This window comes from Colletes latitarsis, chromosome 14, assembly GCF_051014445.1.
Source record: "Colletes latitarsis isolate SP2378_abdomen chromosome 14, iyColLati1, whole genome shotgun sequence".
Classification (NCBI taxonomy): domain Eukaryota; kingdom Metazoa; phylum Arthropoda; class Insecta; order Hymenoptera; family Colletidae; genus Colletes; species Colletes latitarsis.
Window position 1 is genome coordinate 27,463,025 of NC_135147.1, and position 21,634 is coordinate 27,484,658.

Here is a 21,634-nt window from a genome sequence, read left to right on the forward strand (position 1 = left end):
ATACACAGGACAATTCTAATACTTGGGACAGACGGTGGAGCTCTGTTCCGAGCGAAGATGCATAAAAAATTATGGTGAATTTCCTCTGTGACGTATTTCTATCTTCGCTCGAACAAACTCGGTTACTAGAATCATCCTACGTGTATATAGTGCATATTCGTATACGAATCGTTAAATAAATGTGTACGTATTACACGTTGACTGAAAGCGACGCAGCTAAGAAGCTTCATGTTCGACTATGAAGTAAAAACCAAACGACAAACAAAAAATAAGACAGAAAAGAATAAAGGAACGGTAGTTGTACACAATCCAGAGAAGAACGTGTTTTGTTTTTGTGAAAGGTAAGGGAAGAAAATAGAGACTGACAAACACATAACTTATACGTCTAAACGAAATGCATATAGTATACATACACACGTACGTACATATACATACAGGACGTCTGTTTTAGCCGGAAATTTAGAATATCTTTCGTCGTTTCTCAGATATTTTTCATTTCCAGATAAAACACGGATGGACAACCTGCATAGATACGTACATATATGTGTACATGTATACAGACACACGCACACACACGTACACGAGAATACACGTCTACGCACCGAATACTTGATTGCTGGTGTGTAACAGAGGCAGAAACAGAATGTCGCGAATAGATAGATAGATAGACAGACAGACAGAGAGAGAGAAAATGGGAGAAATAGAAGCACAAAGATAAAGAGTATTATCGAATGAGAAAGGTTTAGAAAGGATGAAAAGGCCGGAGTCGTGGACGTACAAAAGGACAAAGAAACAAAACAGATCGTTTTGAATGACTCAGTTCGATCCGCGCACTGAATATGACACATTCTGTACAAAGATTCGACTACAGGCGTTTCGAATCTATCGTATTCGTGTACATACTGGTAGCAGCAGCAGCGATAGCAGCACCAGCAAGGATAGAGTTAGGTGGTTGCAGTAGTTGATGTCTTTGTCGTATTAGTAGGTAATAGTGGTAGTGTCGTTTCTAGCGGTCCATGCAAAAGTTCGAGGAAATCGTTTCGAATACCGCAACAATTGAAAATCGTTCTTAAGAAGGTATTGCTGTCTAAACTGCCAATTTCACGGCCCTTTTTGTGATTTTTTTTCTAATGACAGGTAGGCTGTTTTGTACCGAGACTTTGTAGATACATTTATTCATCTTCCAAGCATGTACAATATTTTTTTCATGGAAAAATATTAAAAATCGTGGGAATTGTAACTTCTTATTTAATGGCTCTTTTTGACGCTTCAAGTTTCGAATTTCTATTTGTTAATCGTTCGTTTGTCTTTAGTAAAACTCAATATTTTTTTAAATCTCTAGTTCCAGCTATAAAGGCGTGTCTGCTGAATATTATCTCCAAATTTGAAGTCGATCGGTCGGCTAGATCTTTAAATATCATGTAAGCCAGTTTAAATGCGTTTTTTTTAACAAGAAGCTATAACTCTCGCAATTTTTAATATTTTTTGATGAAAAAAATACTGTACATACCTATAAGACGAATAAATATATCTGCAAAATGTCACTACAAAACAACCTACCTATCGTTAACAAAAAATCACAAAAAAAGGTCGAAGATATAACAGCCTAGATTGCAATACTCCCTTAAGCGACAGAAAAAATTCGTTAACATTCTACGATGGAAAAGAATTTTGCTACTTTGCAAAATGCTTCTAGGAAAGATCATTTTTATTTAAATATATCCCATTGTTTCCACTACTTTTGCATCTACCCGCGACTGTAGCAACGTTAACGATGTTCGACGATATTAGTGATGTTAGTGGTGATGACCAGTAGAGTCGTAGTAACGGTACGAGTATAGAAATAGTACTAGTAGTAGTAGTAGTAGTAGTAGTAGTAGTAGTAGTAATAGTAGTATTTGTTTAGTAGGATTATTATACAGTGGTAGTTGGCTGTCGCTTTTCTTCGTCAACCGCGAATTCGCACCGTCTCGTTTAGACATCTCTGCTAATACATACATCTAACCTGTACTTGTGAAGCAAATCTATCGCTACTTCTCGGTTGCAAAAGTTAATTGAACAGGGAATTGCGTGTATAATTCCAGTTTTATAGCAGTTGGGATGTGATTTCGACGTTTCAGAAATAAGGAAGCCATCGTTTCGCGATCCGACGCGGACAGACTCGAACTTCGGGAAGCAACAAAATGAAGAAAAAATAGAGAATACGATACAACTGATGCGTCTGACCATTCATAATGTTTTCTACTCGAAAAGATATTCGGGAGTTCTAAGCTTCGAATCGTATTTGAATCTTCATAGTCTGAGAAGCTCGGGAACATTTCAAAGCTGAGATTCGAACAGTCGATTGCTAACTATCGCGCTACACGGTACAACGAAAAGCTATTAATAAGCGTGGCTTCCTGTGACCTGTAACGAATAAACGCGCCGACTGGAAGACGGAAAAGGTAGAAAACATGTACGGTATGTACATGGCGACGGGATCGATGTGCATAAAAGCGACACGGTTCCGTCGATTTCGCGGCGTGTCAACTTTAAAAATAAAAAAAAAAACTTGTCCGAAATATGACTCGAACGAGAGAGAACTCTCGGTAAAGAAACGCGTCGGGAGATCGCCGAGTGTTGGATCTTCTGGTCGGAGTCCGGCAAATAAAAAGAAAGAAAGAAGCGTCACCGAGCGCGACGAACGATCGTAAGAACGAGCAGTATGCTTCTCGTACTATGAATCGTGATCGTCGAGAGTATAGGAAACGTTGGAGGCGGACGATTCACGGACGCGAAAGTAATCAAACATCCATGGATGGGTAACGATGGAGGAAGGTTTAGTCGGCTTCAATTTAATACGTGTGTACCACGGACACGGTCCATTGTATGTGTGAGTGTATGTGCGTGTCGGGAGCGGATAGGGGGCGAGAAAAGGCAAAGTTCCCTCTTTTGTTCGTTTACTTATATGGCTAAAAAGCGATTCACTCACCTCCCTGGTCATCGAGCGCGACCAGAGTACGGATGCCAGCCTCCTTGCTCTACGACAGACAGAGGCAGCACAACACAGACAACCACCACCAGTGTTAAAGAGTTGTTTTTTTTAGTAGTAAGTATATAGTATAGTAATATTAGTAGTATATTAGTAGTATATAGTATTACGGTATTAGGCAGAGACGGAGGGTGTACGGAGAGAAGTCGATGGAGAGAAGTGGGCAAAGCAAAGTTTTAAGGTTTTTCGCTTTCTCGCAAAACAGTACTAGATATACATATATCATGACCGAATCTTATTTTCTTGGGGGTGGGTGGGTGGGGGTGGGAGGGCTTTGTACGCGGAATATGCAGCAGAAATGAGAGTAAAAGTTGATCTACTTGGTCATATATATATATATATATTTTGTTTGTTACCGATTCTAAAGGAGACGCTGTTTTGTATATCTTTTTCGTATTAGCTTTCGACGCGTTCATGACGTAGGCAAAAAATGCAATAATAATAATAATATATGGACATATGTGTACGTGTGTGGGACAATCACACACACACACACATATATATATTATCCTGCCTGTACTATCAGGCAGAGACAGGTGGGCAGACAGAAGAAACAACGTAAAACGTTATTCACGTATTAGACAATAAGAACACGTCGTATAATACATAAACACTTAGATAGATTGTTCTCGGTTCGAATGAGTATATTTATTTCTCGATCTCTAGATATCTAGGCTTGTCGCTTGTTGTTGCTGTTGTTGTTCTTGATGTTGTTATCGATCATGACGATGTTGTTGTTGTAGTTGTAGTTGTTGTTGTTCCTGTTGCTCTGTGACTGTCGTCGCCGTTGTTGTAGGTTTTTTTTTTATTTATTTTAATTATTTTTATTCGTTTGTCGGATCTTTCCTTCTGGCTAATCGAAATTGTTTTCGTTAGAAGCGCGCAACGATTCGCACAGACTTTGTTTCTTTTTCTCTGTATAACTTTTACTTTTGTTTGTTTGTACGTACTCTTTTTTTTTGTTATTGTTGTTGTTGTTGTTGTTATTGTTGTTCTGTTTCGCTAGCGCGTGACGAGATGAAACCGCTCTCTCTTTTTTTCTTTTTTTTTCAAATTGGAAGGAGAGAATCTCGCCCTCTCTTCCAACGTCAATCTTTCCACTTTCCGTCGTTCGTCCAACGAACGGGAAGAATTGATAATTCTCACGAGGAAGAGAGTCGAGTGTTTAAAGAAAGGGTAAAAGAAGAAGATAGAAAGAGCGAGAGTGCTACTTGAAAAGTCTACGAGTCTGAAATATCCAAGAACGAAAAGGGTATTCCACGACAATAGTGTACGGTAAAGAAGTATCGCAGAATACAGAACAGTACAATATACAGTTTCGGTGAAGAGAGGTAAAGTAAATCGAGTATGCGCAAGTGAAAGAATAGGAAATGAAATGGACGAGAGTCAGACCCTGTCGGTATGAGTCGCGAGAGCAGAACAAAGAACTGAAAAATCTATTATATTTTTCACTCTGGCGAGACTTTTCCGGAAATCAAACAGATCTCGAGACTCGAACGGACGAAGGGTGAATACCTAAATAAATGCAGAGTAGAACACACGCACACATAAGAGAAGAAGGGAAAGCGGAGAGGAGAGCACGAACAGAACGGCAAATGACCGAACCAAAGAACGAAGAAAAGGAGCTTTTCCCGACTGGTTAAACACCGAAGGAGGATGCGTCTCCATTGCTGTTCGAAATTTCCACGTGACCATTTACATCATCAGGTAGTTTTATTAAATAACGCCATCTATCGTTCTAGTTATTCGCGTATTTGACGACTTTTATGAAGTTTCGCAGGCTGGGAAGAAAACCGATGGTTTTGTGGAAATTTCGGGCAGTGTAATCGTTATTCCACCAAATGATACTTATCTTTTCGTCCTCGCGATCGAAGCGACCTTACCGCGCTTCCGGTTATAGGGAGCTACGGCTCTTTGAAAGCCTCGTGGTGCACTCCAGTGGTCTCGTTCTGCGCGATTCAACGGTCTGACTCGAACGAATTTAAAAGGCAGAAAAGAGACTTTGCAAACGAATATAGGACTCGTATCGAAAGAAGTGAAAGAAAGACTCGAAATATGGCGAGGTAATAAATATGCAAGTACCGGCGTTCATTGTCGACTGTACATCTACGTAAAGCCAATTACGGAACGAGCTCTTTCTCTATAACGCGCTTGTTCGTTCAAAAGCTGACCGAATTCTTTGCTCTTTTCTTCGTTCTATTATTAAAAGAGAAGCGTGCGTATTTGTCCGCGTTGGGAGATGTGCATGAAGTTTCCGGAAACAGAAAGAGATCAACAGTAATAGACCTAGTCGACGAGTATTTACCGCCTACTTTAGCTCGTCGAAGCACGCGACTATCTCTCGACAGAGACCGAGCAAAAGATTTAATTGTTCGTAGAATAACTGAATAAACAGATACAAGTCGGTCCACTAAGTATTCGTACTCTCGACACAAAAAACCAATTATCTGTATAAAGTTTATTCGGATAAAAGTTTACTAAAATTGGGCAATTAATCACGAAAATACATTAATTTCTGCCTACATAAGATGTATAAAGGGTGTTCGGCTACCCCTGGGAAAAATTTTAATATGGGATTCTAGAGGCCAAAATAAGTCGAAAATCAAGAATACCAATTTGTTGATGGAGGCTTCGTTAAAAAGTTATTAACGTTTAAAGTTTCATACGTACTGAATTTTTTTCTCGAAAATGCGCAAGATTTCGAGGGTATGTCTATTCATCAAAAATGATTGTAATTGACCCCTTCAACTAAAAATAATTTTTTTAGGACGATTTGAAACTTTTTAATTTCGTCTAAAAATTTCAGTACCTTCTCGAATTTTTTTCTCGAAAACGCGTAGGATTTCGAGGGTATGTCTATTCACCAAAAATAATAGTAATTGACCCCCACATCCGAAAATAATTTTTCCAGAACGATTTGACATTTTTTTTTTTCGACGAAAATTCAGGGAAACGTGTCAATGTATGGTCAGACATTTCATTTTCGGTAAGGAATTTTTTTCTCGAAAGTGCGTAGGATTTCGGGGGTATGTTTAATGACCAAAAATGCTTGTAATTGACCCCTGCAACTAAAAATTTTTTTTTTAGAACGATTTGAAATTTTTTTTTTTCGCCGAAAAATTTCAGCACCTACCCGATTTTTTTTCTCGAAAGTGGATAGGATTTCGGAGGTATGTGTAATGACCAAAAATTATTGTAATTGACCCCCGCAACTGAAAATAATTTTTCCAGAACGATTTGAAATTTTTGAATTTAATTGTTAATAACTTTCCAACGAAGGCTCAGTCAAGAAATTGGTATTCTTGATTTTCGTCTTATTTTGGCCTCTAGAATCCCCCAATAAAATTTTTTCCTGGGGTGGGCGAACACCCTGTATATGTTATAGAGAACATAACTTTTTGCAACTTTATGCTTTTTTTATGCAGAGTGAAACACGAGAAACAAGGCCCTAAAATAATTACTGTTTATCGTGATTCACCTTTCAGACCAAAAAGTTGCTCGAAATCACGTCCTTAAGAATGTATTTCAATTTCATAAAGATCATCGAGGGTACACTTTCTCGATAAGTTCACCGTATTTTGTTCTCTCTGTTTCAAGATCACCGTGTCGCGTGCTTTCGAGTAAATACTCCGTCGAATATCGTGCAATGAAAAGATCGACGAAGGTGATTCGATCGACCGTGTGTAGGCGTAAGACGAGCACACACGCGACAGACGGATCGGTGAAGACTCGCGAGAAATCCGGCAAAAAACAAACAGAAATAAATAAGGAAATTAGAATGAGACGCGTAGATACAATGATTCTCATTGGTAATTGAAGAGCGATGCAGCTCGTCCACGTGTGAGCGTTCTCTTAGCAGCGATCGATTTAAAAGCCAGATCTCGAGAAGAATCTCCGGCAAATGAAACCTGGATGGACCAGCTTCCTCTCTCTTCGAGTACGAATCCCTTGTACGCGCGAGGTGTATATCTGTGAGTAGTGAGTGGAATATTTTGTGCACAGAGAGATATCGCGTAAAGAATGATTTCGAGGTAGAAATGTGACAGCACGATGCAGCACTGGAAAGGAAAAAAAGGGAACAGTGTTCCTCGCAGAGGACAGGCAAACACACACAGACAGCCAGGCAGCCAGGCAGCCAAGGCGAACAGGCAGCAAAGTTCACCAGCAAATTAATAGTAAACGCTCGGTTAATATACAGTTCTGTTCGTTCCCTTTATCGAGCAATTTTTTACAACAGAAATTCATTTCTGGAGAAACACGTAATCGAGACTGTTGCAAAATCAACCGGTCGCGCGATGTTACTTAAGCTTTGCTTTTGAGAACTGTACCAACTGTAACGAAGAGGCAACGAGCTTCCCCCGATAAAAAGTCCACCGATGGCGATTAAAAATTCATCAGAGTCTCGTGATAGATCGACAGCGATACTGGTCGTCGCTCTTAATTGCCAAATTCGAGAGTTCTCAAACACTTTTCTTGTCGTGTAACCGACGATCTCGAGCATGCGATGCAACATATGTACCTATGTAACACGTTGTCACCGATGCAGATTTTCTATATTCGGAGAAAAGTGTGGGCAAGCAAACGATCAAGCGGCCGAGCGTTCTTGTCGGGTCAAGCAAGCGGACACACACCGCACACGTGGAAAATACGCGTACATACACAGTCAGCAACATGGACAATATATTGAGGGATGCCTGGTTCAGCCAATAACATGAAATATAAAACGTAATGGGTAGCAGCGACAGAAGTTTCCCGGCCATCGATGTTGATTACGCGAGCCGAGTTTACTCGATTTACGCTTCTGATCTAAAAACGATCATTCTTTCATAGACCACTGTTGGTCCGTTTACCGTCATTTTACCTGGTCTCGGTCAGCCTCTAACGGTCATTTTGCTCGACAAACTATGGCGAAGAACATCATGCTGTTCACCTACAATCTTATACACACTTCATCGATACGAACAACCCTTTCCCTTCGATTATACGACCTGTGGCGCTGCTTTGTTGCAGTGTGGAACTCGTGAGAATCTCGTAGGAGGATAGAAAAGGAAAGGAGGGGGCCTGCTAGGGGACTCATTAGTAAGGCTTTCTAGCAGGCCCTGTGTTCGGTCAACCCTGGGAAAAATTTTAATGGGGGATTCTAGAGGCCAAAATAAGACCAAAATCAAGAATATCAATTTCTTCATTGAAGCTTCGTTAAAAAGTTATTAACGATTAAAGTTCCGTTCATACTGAATTTTTTTCTCGAAACTGAGTAGGATTTCGGGGGTATGTCTATTGACCAAAAATGATTGTAATTGACCCCCACGGCTAACAATATTTTTTTCAGAACGATTTGAAATTTTTTAATTTCGTCGAAAAATTCTACACCTTCTCGAATTTTTTTCTCGAAAGTGGATAGGATTTCGAGAGTATGTCTAATGACCAAAAATGATTATAATTGACCTCTGCAACCAAAAATATTTTTTCCAAAACGATTTGAAATTTTTGAATTTAATTGTCAATAACTTTTTAACAGAGCCTCAGTCAAGAAATTGAGATTCTTGATTTTCGTCTTATTTTGACCTCTGGAATCCCCCATTAAATTTTTTCCTAGGGGTGGCCAAATATGGGAGGCTCTGGTGGCGAGCATGGGAGGCGACGCCACAGACCCATTTATTTCTCTGTTTCTTCGAAATATTTACGATAGAACGGAAAATGCGCACGAGAACAAAGTTTCCAATACGCTTAGATGAGAAAATACCCCAGGTACTTCCGATACGTACGAATCGAGCTCGATAGCTTTTGAAAATATCCTCGAAGAGAAAGGGCAATTAATTTGTCTCGAATTTTTACAATCGTTTCATACAAAATCCACAACCAAAACAATCCAAAACCAAAAAAACAGCTGCACGTTTTTACGTGCTGCCGACTAGGAAAGAATAAAACAAAAAGGGTATAAGGTAAGACGACTGACTGGTTAAACCTGCAGTGTTAAACCTCGTTAATCTGAAGAAACTGGAAGGAAAGTAACTAACCAAATAAAAGATTCGATTATCGCTATTTCTATGAAAGGCGTAAAAGACATTTTCAGAAATAGTATTAAAAGACAACGAATCGAGAGCTACAAATTAAAAAATCGGTAATCCTATGATTAAATATCTATGTATCAATTTCCAACGCATCGAAATAAATAAATATCATTGCACAACATTGACGTAAGAATTAAAAAGACATCGCGGTCATAAATCTTCAAAAATTAAAAACCTAAATATGAACTGTCCGGATTACCGTACGTACGAAAAAGATCTTTCTAACGCGTACGTTTCTTTCGCTCCGAACTCGACCAAAATTCACCCATGTCTTGTTCGACGCGGTGGAAAAGTAAATGATAAAATAAAATCGGGAACAATCATAAACTCAAGAGAATGCAGAGGGAGAAAACAGAATGGAGATACACCTCTGGCGTTACCTATGCTGACTTGTTTTTAACACGATCGTATCGACAAATCCACGCGACTAATAGTACCATACAATTGTCATCGATCTTCCTTTTCTTTTCTTCGAAATTGTATCGCGTCAAGAGCGTCCTCGGTTTTCCGTAGTATCCATTCCAAAGACTCTGTTGGTGGAATTCACCGTTGCTGAAAAAAATATCCTCCACCACTGGTAACATTAAGAATATCTCGTTTTTTAATTGCTGCAATTAGCCCCCCGTCGAAATTTGGTTTTTATCCGGAAATCCATTTACATCGAGTACTAATCGACTAACTGACATCGATGGCAGTTTACATACACAGATATGTTACACATATATGTATATGAGCGCGTGCGCGCACACACAAACAGACCGTCTCACGCTTAACTTCAACGCTAAATAATTCCGTTGCTGTTGATTGCACAAAGAAAAGTCAAAGTTCGATGGTTAATAATGGTTGGATTATGGTCATAGACGGTCAGCAATGAGGTTGATATTAAGGCCAGTGTTCCAGTACGGACCAAGAAAATGTCAAGTAGGACCAATAAAATACATTCATTATTGTAAGAGTTATAATCGTTTGAAAATTGAACCATTTTTATGGTTTCTTTTTCACTTTATAGGATTAAGGAACAACTTATCGAATATTCTTAGAATTACTACATATTCTTTAGCAAAATACGCGTCGTTTGCTTTTTTAAACATTAAAATCGTCCAATCCGTTCAGAAGTTATGACGTTTTAAAGATTCGCATGAAAATTCGGGCAGACATTTCTGGCCAGAAATTAGATTTTCGGTAAGCAATTTTTTTCTCGAAACTGAGTAGGATTTCGGGGATATGTCTGTTGACCAAAAATACTTGTAATTAACCCCTGCAACTAAAAATATTTTTTTTAGAACAATTTGAAATTTTTTTTTTCGCTGAAAAATTTAGACACCTACCCCCTGTCGATCTTTCTTAAAAATTCATTTTTGATTTCTAATAAATTTGTTCGACGCCCTATAGAAAAGTTGTCTAATACTTTTTTGTAGGTACCCGTGAGCTCTACCTCAGAAAAAAGTTTCATTGAAATGTATTCACTATTATAGAAGTTATGGTCGTTTGAAAAATGTTGTTAATCGTAACGATTGTTCCTTCGAACGAAATCTTTCTGCTTTGACATTTCTTTGTATCGTGAACAGCAACGGAAATACTTAAAATGCTCAAGTAAGCAGGACATCCTGTACACACACACACACAGCGAATACACGTAGAAGATACGTACTGAATAAAATATATTACTCTCGCACGCGCACAGACAAAATGTAATAATACATAGGGGCAGCTTGTTATGTCGACATCCCATGTGTTAGGACATGTACTTACGTACACTGAAAAAATAATAGTCAGCGACGTCCCTGGTGCTCGAAATGTGAATGTGTGCTAATTAGTGCAGCCACAGATACAAGTAGCAAAAGAAACTGGAACGGAGCGACGCAATGACCTTTCAACCCCTTTCGCACCCTCAATTTCTTCAAAATTCATTTCGAATACGCGAGTCGTGTGGAAAATGTGTATTTTGACCGAAGTAAATAATATTTTTAAAATGTCGCTTGCTTCGTAAAGTTTATTCGAACCGTAATCGTTTCAAGGACCATGAAAATATACCATACACGTGTAAATGTGAACTCGAGATTTGTACCAGGATCGACGAGAGACTCATCGATCGTGCAAATAGTAATTAATTTAATCGAGGCGTGTGGGTTACTGGTGTCAATTGCGTTCGCTCCTTCGACAATTAGTAACAAGTTGAAGAAGAAAAAGAGTAAACACATCTTGAGTGTACAATACAGTTAAAAATTTCGCATACATTTATAGAAAAAGTTCATACATGTATTCAGAATAGAGTATATATCGAAGATAACGAGAATAGACAACGAGTAGTTATGTATGTGGGAAGAAGAATGCGAAGATTGAAGAAACGTAGACAGACACACGAAAACGCGCCCACGAACGCGCGCGTCGAGTTTACCTTCGATCTTCTCTACTTGAAACGAAACCTAAATATCCCCGATGCTTACGGATATATGAAAAACCTGTTCTGGACAAAGTTGAACTGCTCGAAATGACAAATATAAATGATAAAAAAGCATAACACAATGTAATTTCATTCATTTTTATGAGTCGATGCGTCCAAAGAAATTTATCTGCATCTTTTTTTAAACGCAACTCTATAATTTTTATTGCATTATTCGATGCAGTCTTTTAATCTCTAGGGAAAGTATGAAGGTACTTGTGCTCTAAACCTAATATGTAGTTAGAAAGCTGTGCCCAACTTTCATTTTCGGTTAGATATCATAAAAAAAAAGGAAGGTGAATGCCTTAAAAAGACATTGCATCGACGAAACAATGAAACACGATGGCAGTCGTATAATGATACGGGGATTATGATATCTTACGAAACAGATGTGAATTTCAACAGGATCGAAGGATCCAAAACCTACAGGGTGTTCGGTCAACCCTGGGAAAAATTTTAATGGGGGATTCTAGAGGCCAAAATAGGACGAAAATCAAGAATACCAATTTGTTGATGGAGGCTTCGTTAAAAAGTTATTGACGCTTAAAGTTCCGCTTGTACTGAATTTTTTTCTCAAAAATGCGTAGAATTTCGGGGGTATGTGTAATGACCAAAAATGATTGTAATTGACCCCCGCAACCGAAAATAATTTTTCCACAACGATATGAAGTTTTTGAATTTAATTGTTAATAACTTTTTAACGAAGCCTCCATCGACAAATTGGTATTCCTGATTTTCGTCTTATTTTGGCCTCTAGAATCCCCCATTAAAATTTTTCCCATGGGCGGCCGAACACCCTGTATAGTGAATATCTTTGTCCTAAATAATTTGTTCATATATCCGTAAACAACAAAAATATTTAAGGGTTCTTACGTAAATGTGCTATTATAACGTACCCTGATAGCTTGAATACGTTACAGGGTGGGAAATGAGCGTAAGTTAATTTACACCCTGAAAAGCAAAATATGTATATTCGTTTAGGTTGTGCATCGATTGAAAACCCCCCGTTGCGCGTCGAAAAACGTAACGTTTTACGAAAGAATGCCACGTAACGATGCAACGATCATTTCACACGCGTTCGTGTCGCGGATTACCGTCTCGGACCGCGTCGATGCGTCGTCTTACAATTCTTGCAAGTGCATACGCGTCATCCTATTTAAGAATGAACGCACGTATCAAATACGTGCCACCCGTGCGATAGTTTTTTTTTTTTTGTTCCTTTTCTCCCCCTTTTTCTTTAGGAGGAAAATGTCTCTTTGCTCTCGTTCTAAAAAACTCGCGTCATAAAGCCAACAATACCCTAGATGACCATTATTATTTACTTCCGTTCTGAACGATACACGTTCAAACTATTGCATTGCATACAGGCGTATAGTATACTATAGAGGAACGAAAAAGGATGCTTCCGGCGTCAGAGCTGGGTCAAATACTATTTCAGAAATCTGACCTATTCGCAGATCGAAAACAAGATGTACAACCTCTTTTTATTCTGTTACTTTCCTTTGTTCGTTGGAATTTCTACCAAGTACGTTATACCATTCCTATATTATTCTCATTTTTACTTGATTAATTCTTCCCTGCTTACGTCTAACCACACTAGTCGAAATAGTATTTTGCCCACCTCTCTCCAGTGCGTTTCCATCTTTCTTTCTTATCGTTATCATTATTATAATTAGTTTCATTCGGTTGGTGGGGGAGGTTTCTTTGATATTCGCACAACGTCGAGTTTAGCGAGGACAGAGCAGATGCCCATTCTTGCCGCGACTTGGCGCGTAACGAATCATCAGCGACAATTGCACATCTCTATTCTATACAAGACAAATCATGGATCAAGAACTCCGGGGAATAGACGGCTATAGAGTAACAAGGATCGAGGATTAGTACCGAGGATGACCGAGGATGAAGGTTAATGCGTAAATAGAAGAGAGTACAGTTTTATAGGGACGAGACGAACTTACCTCCTCGCATAACGCCATCATACGCCTCGTACTCTCCAGAGACTGAAACAGAATACAAGTAACATGAATTGGGCGACAGGGGGATTCTGTAAATGATTTCTAGAGTTTACGTTTATAAAACATACCTCATCTGTAGTTTGATCGGCCTTCAGCTGTAATTCTTGTAATTCGGTGCGGGGTGGGCCGCCCCCCTCGACCGGTGTCGCTGCTGTCGTTGGAGCAGGCATCTTGTCGGGTGCCTGGCAAGTAGTTCTCAGCAACCTCTCTTCCCTTCCGTGTAAGTCAGCTCTTTACCTGGTGCAGCTCCTATTCCGTGGCGACTGCAACTTCCTACAACGTTAAAAAATAAACGATCGATTAGACGAGCGTTCGATAAAATCGCTTTACAAACTGGAGGAATGGAGCAGGGTATATCGAATCAAAACTGTCGCGTTGATTTTAATAATATACGAGCCTTCGCGACGAGCGAAACTTGGCTGTACGGCAGGTTGCAATTCGTTTCATCCGTGTTGATAAAACATGGCAAATATAGGAGCGCAATTTTCGAGATAGATGCGAGATCGAGGACGATTAACACTTTGACTGCCACGTCACCCATACAGAGTGTTCGGCCAGGCCTGGGAAAAATTTTAATGGGGGATTCTAGAGGTCATAATAAGACGAAAATCAAGAATACCAATTTGTCGATGGAGGCTTCGTTAAAAAGTTATTATTGAATTCAAAAATTTCAAATCGTTCTAAAAAAAATATTTTTAGTTGCAAGGGTCAATTACAATAATTTTTGGTCATTACACATACCCCCGAAATTCTAACCACTTTCGAGAAAAAAATTCCTTACCGAAAATGAAATGTCTGACCATACATTGACACGTTTCCCTGATATTTTTCGACGAAAAAAAGAAATTTCAAATCGTTCTGGAAAAATTATTTTCAGATGCGGGGGTCAATTACTATTATTTTCGGTGAATAGACATATCCCCGAAATCTTGCGCATTTTCGAGAAAAAAATTCAATACTGGCGGAACTTTGAACGTTAATAACTTTTTAACGAAGCCTCCATCAACAAATTGGTATTCTTGATTTTCGTCTCATTTTGGCCTCTAGAATCCCCCGTTAAAATTTTTTCCAGGGTTGGCCGAACACCCTGCATATGGGTGACAGGATTTGCCATTATGATACTAGAAAAATTAATTCTCAAGAAGATTGTTTTTTTAAAAACAAATTTTAAGTTATGTAGCCTACAATGATCTAAAATCAAAATTTTACTTTTACAGAATATTATTCAGTTTTGTTTCGGCAGTGAACGTGTTAAAATTTTAAAAGTCCAGCGATCAGTGATTGTGAAACACTCGGAGATATAACAAAAGCCAGGAACCACCATCGAGAGACGGTCGTCGTAAATGCACGTATATGCGTTTACGTGACAAACATATGTATGTTGCCGTGCTCCTCTGAAAATCAATACCCGACACGACCGTCCGTCCGTACGACCGCCCGTTCGACCCACCGACCCACCAACCCACCAACCCACCAACCCACCAACCCACCGACCCACCGACCGACCGTCCAACCGACCCACCGACCGAATCGCGCGCAGACGCGTGTCCCGTGATTCTTTGATTCTCCACGCTTCTCTTAATCATCCTTGCACCGGATCGCGAGAACCGATCAACTGAGACCTTCGACTGCATATTCTACACTAGGTCATCCCACGAGTAACAATACCTTTTAAACAACTATGCCAGACTACTTACAGACAGCCCCGAATAAATTAAATTCTATTGTTCACCGAGTTTAAATCGGATCTAGGTTCAGACCAAACAACTCGAAACTTCCAATACTTTAGCAAATCTTTTTACTGGTTTTACTGTACGAACCGCAATTTTCCACTTTAATACAAGTACAATATTAACACTAGATTTACGGGCATTGATCGCACGTATATTTATTGATACCTTTCGTGTCGACGATTACCTTAAAATAAGATTTTTCTTTCAATTAGAATATGTATTCATGTAATTGCATCAAATTCAACGTAAGTTGTTAAAAAATAATATTTACGCGCTCTGCAATTTTAAATATGGAACTGACATCCGTCATAGTTCACGGTTTCCGTAAATCTAGTGTTACGCAGTTATTCCAGTAATTCTCAGTTTCGCGAAGAATTTTTAGAAACAAGCACGTAATGACTAAATAACGAATGTACAGATGCACGCAATGAAATTTCACCCCCCCCCCCCCCACCGGTGATGATAGGAGTTACGGCGTGATCAATTGTCTGAGCCCTGTCCTTGCCCTCGAAATAAAGTTGGCTCATTTCCAGGGTGAAAGGTACCTACTACTGCGTCGCTTGTCCTGGTCACGGTGCACCTCGCCAAGATCACGGTCGACTAAATACTCGAATCTGGAGGGCGCAACATATCTACAGGGTGTTCAGCCACCCCTGGGAAAAATTTTAATAAGGGATTCTAGAGGCCAAAATAAGAACTTTTTTCTCGAAAATGCGCAGGATTTCGGGGGTATGTCTATCCACCAAAAATGATTGCAATTCACCCCTTCAACTAAAAATAATTTTTTCAGGACGATTTGAAACTTTTCAATTTTGTTGAAAAATTTGTCTACCTACTCGAATTTTTTTCTCGAAAGTGCGTAGGATTTCGAGGGTATGTTTATCCACCAAAAATGATTGCAATTCACCCCTTCAACTAAAAATAATTTTTTCAGGACGATTTGAAACTTTTCAATTTTGTTGAAAAATTTGTCTACCTACTCGAATTTTTTTCTCGAAAGTGCGTAGGATTTCGAGGGTATGTCTATCCACCAAAAATGATTGCAATTCACCCCTTCAACTAAAAATAATTTTTTCAGGACGATTTGAAACTTTTCAATTTTGTTGAAAAATTTGTCTACCTACTCGAATTTTTTTCTCAAAAGTGCGTAGGATTTCGGGGGTATGTCTAATGACCAAAAATGATTGTAATTGACCCCTCTAACTAAAAATAATTTTTTCAGAACGATTTGAAATTTTTGAATTTTGTCGAAAAGTTTGTCCACCTACTGGAATTTTTTTCTCGAAAGTGCGTAGGATTTCGGGGGTATATCTATTTACCAAAAATGATTGTAATTGACCCCTCTAACTAAAAATAATTTTTTCAGAACGATTTGAAATTTTTGAATTTTGTCGAAAAGTTTGTCCACCTACTGGAATTTTTTTCTCGAAAACGCGTAGGATTTCGAGGGTATGTCTATTCACCAAAAATGATTGTAATTGACCCCTCCAACTAAAAATAATTTTTTCAGAACGATTTGAAATTTTTGAATTTAATTGTTAATAACTTTTTAACAAAGCCTCAGTCAAGGAATTTGTATTCTTGATTTTCGTCTTATTTTGGCCTCTAGAATCTCCCATTAAAATTTTTCCCTGGGGTGGCCGAACACCCTGTATACTCCGCTGCGACTGGATTGCAGACAAACAGATGGATCGGGGGTTCGATAAATCAAAGAGTGTGAGTATTCGAAAGGAATCGCAACGAGTAATCAATACATTGGACAAAAGAGAGACGAGTATTATTTCGATACGAATGGTCCAGTTATCTGCGTGTTCGCAGACCGTAGTCACGACACGCCCACCAGATACGGTTTAAAAAGATATTTAGCGTTCACAGACGAATATCTAAACATTTGACTCGCTGGATAAATAAAATTACCCTGACAGTCGGTTCGATCTTAAAATTTCTTATTTCTACGCATTCTGTTCGAAAAAGATTCCATCATAAATGGCAAATATGTTCTAATTGAAAAAATATACCATAGTTTTCGATTCTCAAATTCAACAATGTGAAATAATAAAATTAACTAATCGATAGATACATTTAATCTAATAATTTATACCTAAAAATGGAGCTAATTTTTCTACATTTTCCAACAGTAGTTACATGGCAAATATGTTCTAATTGAAAAAATATACGATCAGTTTTCGATTTTCAAATTCAACAATGTGAAATAATAAAATTAACTAATCGATAGGTACATTTAATTTATACCTAAAAACGGAGCTAATTCTTCTACATTTTCCAACAGTAGTTACATGAGAATTCTGTTAAAATTATAAAATGTAATTAAACATTAGTAATTACGTTGAATAATTATCTGTAATACATCCTCTCCTATCTTAAAAGTTATATCTTTATACACAGTTAATTGGTTCGCTTCGTTTCTCTATCGAATAAAGCAATCTCGCTTATCAATCGTAAGATACTACGATAGAATTTGATATCCTTCTAGGCACCAGAATTTCGTTTAAAAATTATATTTTCCTCCATTTTCTTCGACATTGGTCTCATATTAGAAAACATATTTACGAATATTAATTTAAGAATAACTTTTTCGTGATAACGATTGTTCAAGTACTCGTGATCGACCAAGTTCGGGATTAGATCTAAATCGGTGATATTTGTGAAAATTCCAAAGAATGTGCTAAAGTTTGCTCATCCCTCGCGACGTTATCCGAGCATAGGTAAGTTTAAAAAAAAACCGACCGCGATAGATATAGAACAATGAGATCAATATTTATTTTAGTATATTTCCGCATCCGATGACTCATACGCGTCACTCCAATTACGCATTCAATCTCTTCTCAGGTAAGAGAATGAAGATACAAATATTCTAACGTCACGCTGGCTCTGTCGGCTCTTATCCCTCGCTCTCTTTCTCTCTCAGCACACACGCCTAAAATCAATGATCGTTATCAATGACTCTCGAACTGTTGTGTCGGTAGAAGGTCTGTCCAAGTACTTCTCTCACAGATGATTTCGAATTTCTACGATCGAACACCAGACCAAAACACGTATTTGTAAACTTTCACGTGTGCGGTAAGTAGACCGCGCATACGTCAGACATTAAGAAATCAATAAATAAAGTTGCCGGTTCGAAGTAGCAACGTTAATACGACGTCATTTTCTGGAACAAGAATAGGAATCGAAATAAACCGCGAACGATGATATACGGTTCTTCGAATAATTACTTTGCCCACTGTTAGGTGGCATTTCGCTCAATTTTGCAAAAAGACACGATTCCCTTCGCACGCTAATACTACAAATTAGTCTTTAATGTCGAACAGACACCGAATGTCTCCTAATCTTCGTTTTACAAAAGTGTTAATAGTGTCTCAAAGTGATACTTCAAACCGGGAGTCGATAAACGTTTTCCAAGAAAAATATAAATTGCACGTAAATACACCTTTCAGAAAATTGTCGAATATTGAAAAAGTGATGGCTGTGTCAGCAATTTCGTGGTTCTGTCGTATACAATAATAAACGACAGGCCAGATCCGACCTGTAGGTCGTAGTTTGCCAACCTCTGTTCTAAACTAAAAATCGCTATGTAACGCCAATACTTTGCAATGATTCGTCAAGAACGTAAGAAACTAGTCTCCGCTGCTTCTCTTCCCTTTTAAAAATTTCGTAAAACTCGAACCAGCTTCGCAGACTTCAGTGTCGATGGGAGAAACTATTTACAAGGAACACGTTTGAATAGAATAGTGGAAGATTCCATCGACTCACAAGTGCTCGTGTCACAGAGAAAAACTATGCAACCGGACTAGCTATTATGTATTACTAACCGTAATTCGTCGATACGGTAGCCTTCGATGGGTGTTTCCGCAGTTTACAGATTCCACGATCAACTTTCTTTGGAGAATTACGAACAAACAATCCGGCAACTGACACTCGTATTTGCGAAGGAAAACCGGTTAAACTGCGAACGGAAACTTCACGGAAATAAGTCCTTCGTAATCCCAGGATGGTAGTCAGCTACTACCCAACGAGCAGTCGCAGACTGTCAGCGCGGTGGCTCGTCCCGTGGTGGGGGGTGGCACGTCGTCACAAAGGAATGCGCCAATAGAAAGGCGGAATAACATAACTGCAAAGTCAAGGCGCGGGAACACGTGATTCGATATCGAATTCAACTTATATTTTGCGAAAACTCTTACGTAGCAACGTGCTCAATCTTCCTTAAGAATGATGATGCACGTCGGGCAATCTTTTGTCATGTTTTATAAACGGTTGCACACGATCGACTAAAATTAATTCGTTTATTGCAGTATAGCCAGAACATGTATATACAATTTGAAAATCGCTAATTCTTTATAACGACTTTCAAGTATAAACAAAGGAAATTGAATGAGTAGAATTCCGTATCGAGTCGCGAATCGTTTCCGATCGATCGATCCAATTATATTCAGTGACTACGTTTACACAATGTTCTCAATGTACATACAATTTATCGATCCAACGAACGAAATATTATTTATCGATTGCATATGTATCTATCTAGATTCATTTGTTGAATTTATAATCTTGTATAAACTATAAATATCGCGAAGCCGTAGGTAGAACGTTGATACTTTATGCGTCGCAGATAGGTTACATATTTTGACATTTTGGAATCTTTGTCGTACAGCCATAGCAACGCCATCTAGCGTTTCACTCACACGACAACTAGAAACGTACTACGAAGGAGAATATAGCTAAAGTTAGCGACTTTCTCCTCTTATGATGCGATTCATTATTATTCCTGGGTATAGGGAACGTTCGGTGTAAACTAGTCAATGTTATAATTTCAACATTAATCGAAGCATGTAAATGTAGTTAAGAATACAATACTGTCACGAGAACATACAATAATCCCTTTGCTTAATCTGTTCCGTTTCTGAAAGTCGCCAACTTCTGCACCAACTAAGATGCTTGCCAGAAGAGATCTTGGTTGGTATCGGTTGGTTCCTTAATCTACTGGCAAAGTTCTGACAACAAACAACAATACACATTATATTTCTCTTTATTTAAAAAGCTAGAAATAGAGAAAATTAATTGATTGGCAAAATAAGCAAATAAGCTGTTCCATGATGTTCAGTGACATTGACATGCCATGTTCTACCAATTGAAAATCACTTGTGTTATTTCACCAAATGAAAATATACCTTTCTTTTTATGATGCAAAGTGACAGTGTAAAGATCTAGTAGGCATGTTAAACACTGTGTATGAAACGTTAAATTGATAGACTGTAAGTTACACAGAAGCTAGAGAAAATTTGAATATTAAAAACACAAATATACAAATAGATACATAAAATCGTGTATAAAAAAGACGCATCGAACTAAAAGGTAACACTCGTCAATGTTTGTCAAGAAGCCGCATAGAAGAAAGTAAAATCCGTTAATAATATTGCCATATACTATAAATTTGTTGGAACGACTTACGTACTTTAGGTCAAACGTAGCTAAAGTAAAGTAGAAAATCGATACAACTTGACTGCAATGTAACATGAACTTGTACCTTTCCCACCTTTGTGGACTTTACTCAAAGCGAATGAAAATAAACGATACATAATTCGCTTACCAATGAAAATTAATGATGTGCCATGTAACGTAGCAAACTGTGCCTGTTAAAGCGTGGTATTTTCGAGGATACTGCAACCACCGCAGCTTTCACAGATGATCACTTCACGACGGTGGAATACCTACTGCGGCATCAGTGCTGCCTCCTGCCTGCTACCTGTGACAATCGAAATTCAAGGAATGGTTATGTTGATTTTAAAAGTAGCGGGAACGTTTAAACGTGATAATACAAGAATGATTTAAAAATAGTATCGAAAAATTTCTAAATATATTCTAGAGTTAAAATGTAACAAGTATCTTTTCAGAGTTTAATTGAGAGCAGTCTCATCGTTTATACATTATGCAATGCATACTTGGATATAAACGAAGCAAGTTCATATTAAATAACACAATCTTGTTAATGTTGTTTTCAATGATTTACATATATTAATATGCATAATGACGAGCATTTGTAGCTTATTGAGTCAATTTGCAACGATCTTTGTTGACGTTTTCAGAATTGTCACCTATATTGTTAACTTTTTTTTTCAGAATAGAGTATATTAAATATCTTCATCGAATACATTAAATATATTAATGCATTACATTATTAACGAGAAAACTATAAATATCTTTATCAATAAAATGATTACTCTTTTAATAACACATAGATACGTTTATTTCATATTATGTTATAGAATGTATCTTATCTTGGCATTAAAAATATGCATGTTGTTCTTAATACTAATGATTACCCT

General features: G+C 38.2%; 1 protein-coding gene across 7 annotated transcripts in view; it reads right to left on the minus strand.

Moving 5' to 3' along the window:
• Snap25 (Synaptosomal-associated protein 25kDa) overlaps positions 1-21,052 on the minus strand; it is a 40,954-nt gene extending 19,902 nt beyond the window's left edge. Inside the window, exons 1-5 of one of the 7 annotated variants that reach the window (XM_076781675.1) lie at positions 20,899-21,019; positions 20,182-20,302; positions 13,629-13,833; positions 13,504-13,545; positions 2,972-3,020 (exon numbers count right to left, since the gene is read on the minus strand). In XM_076781675.1, coding sequence (XP_076637790.1) covers positions 2,972-3,020; positions 13,504-13,545; positions 13,629-13,730 — 193 coding nt within the window. In that variant the 5' untranslated portion in view covers positions 13,731-13,833; positions 20,182-20,302; positions 20,899-21,019. Of the gene's footprint in view, positions 1-2,971; positions 3,021-13,503; positions 13,546-13,628; positions 13,834-19,123; positions 19,503-20,181; positions 20,303-20,898 lie in introns of those variants that run through there. The other 6 variants (XM_076781674.1, XM_076781673.1, XM_076781677.1 and 3 more) reach the window with 6 other exon arrangements.
• Between the last annotated feature and the right edge of the window lie 582 nt (positions 21,053-21,634).